Genomic DNA, 7421 nt, shown 5'->3' on the forward strand with positions numbered 1-7421 from the left:
CTTAAACGAGACAGGGAAAAATAAGAAAGAAACTAGAAAGACAGCAGTCTGTAAAAGAAAAATGGATTGGCATGTGGGGTAAGAGAAAGCAAGTGACGGGGAAAGGACAACAAAGCAGAACTGAGTGAAGTGGGATTTGAAAGGGAAACTTCAAATATCTCAAGGTCTCAGCATGTGGGCTTTTTTTTTTTTTTTTTAAACACCTTCACAAGGACAGGAAGGAATTTTGTTTGCAATGTTGTCACAAAAGAAAAAGTATACATCTGCCAAAACCAATAAGCTGTCTTGTAATATGTGCTTATTAGAATAAAGTAAATATGGGAATGAACCCAGCTTGATTTCATTAGTATGCATTTGCAATAGCAGCAACAACAGCAGCAAAAACAGCCAAGATTTTTAGAGGAAATGGTAAGAAAGAGGGATGATAAATGAAGAATTAAAGGTTTTTTTTTTCTAGAAAGGAAATAAGACAGACTCAGAAAAACAGGGAAAAAATAAAAGAAGATATAAAGTTAGGAAAAAATTAAATGCAAATATGACACTGGGGCAGAGAGGAGGGAGGGAGTGGAAGAGGATAAAAAATCTAGTCTAATCACCTACCAATCCGTTTTTTAATTTATGAATTCGCTCATCCATCTTAATCTCATCACAATATCACATCTGAGTGCCTAAAGGCCAGAAAGGGTTTAATTTCACCCCTCCTCCCCAAAAGGCAATGGAGGGATGATGATATCAAGTTATTATTGCCGTTTAACAGTTTGCCTCTGCTTTTCCTGTGACAGCGAAAAATCTGATCTGCAATAGAGCATTCAGTGCATGGATCCCAATTCAGCAATATCTGCTTTTGGAAGGGTGTACTGTTGCCCTGGGTTGTTTACCTGCACTGTGAAAAGAGACCAGCCAAAGTAGATGGCATGGGTCTGTGCAACTTCTCACTTCTCTCCCTCCTCAAAAGCCCACATAAATCACATTGTAGACACCATCTGTACTACTGCTTTGTTTTCTGATAAGAAAATGTCCCTGTCCTTTCACATGCAGATAGGCTGAATACTAGCATGGCCTCTCAGAATGAAGACAAGCAAAGTTTTAGGAATGAGACAAGACCCTCTGACCTCTGAAGTGCTTATGAGTGTCAGGAACTCTGGTTTTAAGAGTACCCATGCTGTTTTCCATTGTACCTTGCCCAATAATTGATATTCATTATGATTACTTTGGTCGTATGAAGTTCTTCTGAGCCGTTGCAAAAACATAGACATTGGGAAGGAGAAATATTAGTTGTAAATAATAAACCATTCCGCTAAAAGTGATATTAACATGCAGCTAATTTATTTTTTTAATATTCACAGATAGTCACAACCAGTTGCACATTCATTCAGAAACCAAGCTTTTTTTTTTTTAATAACCCTTAAGTTCCATGTTTCCATAAAGGGTTTGTCTGACAGATTCATGAACAACGTTATTTATACACTTAACTAAGCTCCAATGACCTCCCGTACAGATGTCCTCAAATGAGAAACAAACAGGATAAGAAATATGGAGGGAAAGGGGGATTAGCTTTGAGAAGTATTGAAGAAAGTGTCCTTGTGATATTAATGAAATGAAGGTTGAGCATTATGGTAAGGAAAACAATAAATAAATAGAGATAAAACTAATCCCAGGTTATAATCTTATTATATACTCTTCCAGAATGTAGAACTTTTCTCCAGACCTTGAAGGAAGGTGGGAAGTCATATTTCAAGAAAAGATAGGTACAGTGTGGCACCTTCATTGACACTTGTTTTATTTTTGAGATTAACTGAAACTAATCAGAATAAATTAACACCATGTTGCTGTCAGATGCAAAGAAGGTCAAAGGCTTCATGATCACTGCTAGAAAACTGGCAACAGAGAAAATTAGAGCTTTAGTGGCATTTATAAGAACATCTGTTCTGGGATTCCTGGAGCTGGCAGTGCTGCCTTGCGTATCTCTGCAGAGAGGTAATTAGCACCATGGAGGACACCAAAATATCAGAAAGAAAAAGGAAAACTCCATGGCTAACAGAAGAGAGATATTAATATTAGAGATATCAGAGTTCATATCCACCACTCAGCTGCTGATTTGGTCAGGTACAGCATGTGATTAATCCAGGCAAAAGGGAAGACATGACAAAGCAGACCAGCAGTGGAAACCCAGAATGTCTGTGGTAGCTCTGCTTTCTGATTTACATACTGGAAGACTGGTAGGGAGAAATTTGCCAGCTTCATGAAGATGCTACTGAGATTGCAATCAGAAGTCCCTTAATTTCTGCACAACAAAATACTGCTTTTCCTACAACTATGATGAATTCTGACCTAGAAAAGCAAGCACCAAAAAGTAAAAAGTTGGAGGAGAGAAGGCTTGGTTTTCATGTAGTCAGTATGAACAGCTGCACTAATCAGCTTTTTCATCATCCTTACAATGATCTTGGTGCTGCCACAGCTACAGGTCTTATACGAACTGCAGATAGTATTTTCCCATTCCTGTTGTCTACAGTTTGTGGAATTTGCAAAGTTCCAGGGGAAATGTACTGGTGAACTGAGCCTTATTTTTAATCACCATATAAACACTTCTTAGATAATAAAATCTTAACAAAGTTCTTTTTATATTTTTGGTGCAAAAACAGTAATTGCCAAAATATTCATCAGATTTATTTATCTGCTTTCTGGGACAAGCTAGATATAGAAAAAAGCCTGTTATAATTTAGTGCATAATATTTCGTTGTAAAAGAATAATCAGAAACCTTTTTTAAAATGTACCAGAAAAAGAAGGTTAGATCTGCAGAGAATACAGATAATGATTTTAGGTTGGGAAAGGTTGAAATCCAAAGAGCAGGGCAAGATCAGACGATAAATGGGAAACTGTATCTACTGTGGAAGAAGACATGAAAATAAATTGAAGCTTGGGGGAAAGATGGAAAAGGAAAGGACAAAACTAATAATTTATTTACCAATTCAGTAATTTAAAATTCTAATTTATGTACCCATCTATCCCACTCTATGCTGTGTGTAACAAAACTTTCATCAATACAATATAAAGACATCAAGTGCTTGAGCTTTGTCCTCCTCTCCCCTGGAAGCACTGAAGGATATTTTATTAATCATTGCTCCTGCTTCAGATCTCCCCCTCCTGAAGGTGAGGAGGGAGTGAAAAAGCTGAGCAGGGGTCGTTATTTTCATACTTAGCTCTGATCCCTTTCCTTCAGACTGCCACCAGAAATGGGTTTGGGTACACCTAAAGAGAAGTGAGCTCTACGGGGAAATTAATTTTACCAGAGCTTCCTGATCAGGTTAAAATAAACCAAACACCATTACTGTCCCCTGCAAAACCAAAAACCAAACCAAACCAAAAAAACCACGAACCACCAAAGAATCCTTAATTTCTTTCAGGAGGCTTTCTTTTCATGATGTTGCCAGCTGGAAAGAAGAGCAAAAGAGCTAGCACTATGTGACTCTTCTAATCTTGGTCCATATTGGAAGGGCGTACAGCTGTAGAGCAGGGTGGTGCTGCAGCATGAACAGGGTGGTTCCCATCTGCTTCCCTGCAGAACTACACAGACAGGGCTCTCAAGGGACTTTTGGGTCTCTCTTGAGGTAGTATGCACAGCACTGGAGATTACAGTAGTCTTAGTTCTACAGTACGCTGTACTGTGCCCCCAAACGCTGTGTTGATGAGTTTAATCATCCTCCTTTCCTGCTATGCAGTTTGACCCCACTGTTTACACATGCGAACAGTCAAATCATTTCATATGAGTGCATTCATTTTTGCCTTCTATTACCGTATATTTCATTGTAAACAATATTTTAAGATAACAGTTAAAAACATATTCATTCTTTGTCTAATATTGTTAAACAGAGATTTCAAAGTATTTTACTCCAATGGTTCAAACACAGAAGCTGATAAACTCCAAGACTAAGTGAATCACCCTCTTGATTAGTTTTATAGATGAGACTGAAACTTTCACCACAGTGATTTATAATCTAGCATTATCTAAATGCCTGCAGAGAGGATATACAGCATAAAAATACTTGAGCTGAGCTGAGAATTTCAGAGTAGAATAATCTAACACATTATTTGATAAAACACGACAGGATATGTTGAGGAACATATTTCATCAACTGAATGTGAAACTTCATAGTAACATAAAACATTAAAAAAGAACAGCCTTAGAAACAACTCACAACTACTCAAAGCAACAGAAAATCATGTAAAAAGGCAAATTTGTGATCAGAACAGTCAACTCAACAAGATTTTCTACAGTGGACAGGTAGATCTCTGTACCCACATCTGTTTACATTGTAATCACCACCTTAGCAATCCACTGTAAAGAAAACAAAATGAAAGAGCATAAAATATGTTTTGAACAAAAGGATCCATTTTAAAGAGGTATTTAACTACTAAATTGCCATATATGTACTGGAATCCTAACACAAATAAACCTGATTCAGAATGTAATTTGATTACATTAAGTGGCTGTATGTTTCCATATCTTAATTTTCCCCCAGGTTATCTTTTAGCTGGTTTTTCATGTTTAGAAGCATATTCTGTTTGTATGTCACACCAGCTATGGCTTGTATAGCATGTGTTTCATGAAAGATCCTTTAGCAGAGAACAACATTTGTGAGCCCTGCAAATTTTGTTTCTGTTTTAGCCCCATTTTCTTCAATTCAAACCTATCATAAAACTGTCAGTCTTAAACTAAGAAGCTGAAATCACAAAGCATCCTGTACTTGATTTATTATTTAAGTGCATTGTTTCCTTTCAGTACATTCTTATTCTTATATTAAATAAGATTGAGGGAGCAAGAGTGGCATGTTATTTCAGGTGTTCTGAAATGTTAAGGAGGTCTAATCACAGAAATCTCTGAAAGACGAAAGTTACTGACTAAGAAAAAAGATGATGAAACAGTAAACGCATAGAAGTCTTGAGTCCAGATCTGTTACTTGAGAGTGTTTCTCTTAAGGTATATGAGGCATGGAGTCATATTTTCCAAATGGCACTTAAGATGCTGGCAAAGCATCCTGAATGCCAATTTCAGTTTTGAATTGACTATGATCAGGATAATAGAGTGTATGGAAGGATATGCCCCAGCTACAACTAAGGATACTGCAACTTTCACAACATCTTTACTTTGAGAAGTTGAGAGTATCAAGAGAATTTGAGCTACAAAACTGGAAAGATACAGGATCAAGAAAGAAATAATGGATTTGATGGCAGTTAGGTGAACATCTATCAAAGGATCCCTGAAAGTATCTACATAACATTGCATCTTCTTTGTGTGTTTCCACAGAGAAGTAATTAATAGGGCTGAGGTTACCACAGATAATATTAGAGGAAAAAAACAACCTACAAAGTAAAGAAGAAGCAGGTAGAGATGCGAACTGTCCCAGTCAGTGATATGTGCTGTGTTGTTTTCTCTACAGATCCCTGTTGAGCTGCAGAGGTAAGTGCTGGGCGTAATCCATAGTAAAGGAAGAGAAGTCATGGAAGAGATAACCAGCGATCCTAGAAGCAGCCATGGGACCATCCCAGCTATTCTGAGCTTGATTTGCAGCAACAGCCATTGAGTGACATTGATTATTTTTACACAGTACAGTACATAGAGCCAGGTGCTGAACCACAAACTGGCATGGTTTACAAACATCCATACAGCACCAAAAGCTTTGTACACGGAAGCCAGCTTAAATACATCCGCAAAGTAGAGACTGTGAATGTACATCAGTATGGTCACTTGCAAGATAAATCTTGATGTGCTCAGAAAGATCAGGATCGTATCAGCGGAAGAAAGTTTTTTGCTTTTGATCCAGTTAATGATATTAACAGCTGTAATAAATCCATTTCCAATAAATCCAACAACAACTTCAATAGCTACAATACTTATTGAAATGATAAGGACTGGTGGCAACATCTTGCTGCTTTGGTCACCTCTGCCTGATTAGCTTGTGGAGCTGTGCAAGAAGTTGAGCAGACCTGATGGTATCTGACTAGCCCAAGCCCCAGTTTGCTCATCTTATATCTAGGAACAAAAAGACATCTGGAAATTACAGTAGAAAATGATTGTTGATGTTCTTCCTGAATGTGCAAATCAGAGAAGGATTTAATAATTAATTTTAACCTTTTACATGCATAATATTTGCCTATGTTTTTCCCTAGGGATGTGGGATAGCCAGCTGTATTAACCTCCCCATCTTGTGTCCAATTGTGCATATTCCTAACTAGAATGACAGAAAGCTCTGTGGCTCTCTGGGTACAACTGTACCTGACAATGTGGTCATCATGCAACCCACCACAGCCAGCAGCATATGGCAAGAGACACCAAGAGGTCTTATATTGTAACTATTGTCTTTCATACTGCTTTGAAGGTGTATCAGTTATAACTAGATCAATTAGTTGCAACCATTTTAACATGGAGAAAACCGTACAGCCTCCAGTCCTATTTTAGGGGAGCACTCCAGACAACAGAGCTGTACTTACCCAAGGGTTGTTGCTCCATATAGCTGGCTACTTCTTATACGTTAGATCTAGTGTTGGTCACATATACGGGATCAAAAGATGACAGTAACCACTTGTGTAATGGTGAAAGCAGTGACAACAGGCTAGTGAAGCAGAGCAGTCGATCTGGCAGAACCCTGTTAAAAGTCCCACCTTCTCCAACTGCTTTCACTGTCTCGGCCTCTATCCCACCTGCATGCTCCAAAGAAGTTTCTTCCTCTAGATCATTGATCTAGACCCGTTCTGCTTTATGGAGTGAAAGTCTGTCATCCATCTGCATACCTATGTCAGCTTTGGCTAGATGCTGTGATGAGCATAGCACTCCAGAACAGCGGGTGTGGCCATTAATCTGCATCCTGTATTAGTTCTTATTTATAAAGAAATATGTCTGGATTTACAGAACAATGTGTCCTCACCTTCTCAACTCCAAGCCCATTAATACAATCTGTGAATAGAATATTGGCACATTAATACTGTCAATATATTCTTTCTTGATTTAGAGAAATATGAAACAAGAAGTGAAGACTTTGACAACAGGATAAGAAGCAGCTGAGATCATTTGGCCACTGGAAAAAGACTGGGAGTTCTTTGGCATTAAAATATTTATTGTTTTTGTGGGAAGCTTAACATATATTTCTGGAGTCCATTTCTCAACAGGGTAAAATGACTAAAAGTAAAGGTAGACCAAGTTCTAACCTGAACGTGGTAAAAACTGCCAAATGGATTTATTGTTTACCATTACATCCAAGCTTCAAAGTTTTGTTGAATTGTTGAGCAGAAAAAAAGCTAACTTAAATTGGTGTAAGTACATTTCTTCATCAACTTAGTGAGATGAAAAGGTGAATTTAAAATCTTGATATCTTTTGTTTCTGTCAATACTTCATTCATATTAAATTTACATTTCAGTTTAGGT

At 37.6% G+C, this 7421-nt stretch overlaps 1 protein-coding gene across 1 annotated transcript; it reads right to left on the reverse strand.

The window, feature by feature from the left end:
* Nucleotides 1-4955: 4955 nt before the first annotated feature.
* LOC309587084 (taste receptor type 2 member 40-like) lies at nucleotides 4956-5924 on the reverse strand (the record flags this gene model as incomplete). The annotated part of the gene is made up of 1 exon (XM_082304964.1): nucleotides 4956-5924. The coding sequence occupies one exon, from the start codon at nucleotides 5922-5924 to the stop codon at nucleotides 4956-4958; it is 969 nt and encodes a 322-aa protein (XP_082161090.1).
* Between the last annotated feature and the right edge of the window lie 1497 nt (nucleotides 5925-7421).

Source organism: Platalea leucorodia (assembly GCF_965183815.1).
Source record: "Platalea leucorodia genome assembly, chromosome: 2".
Lineage (NCBI taxonomy): Eukaryota > Metazoa > Chordata > Aves > Pelecaniformes > Threskiornithidae > Platalea > Platalea leucorodia.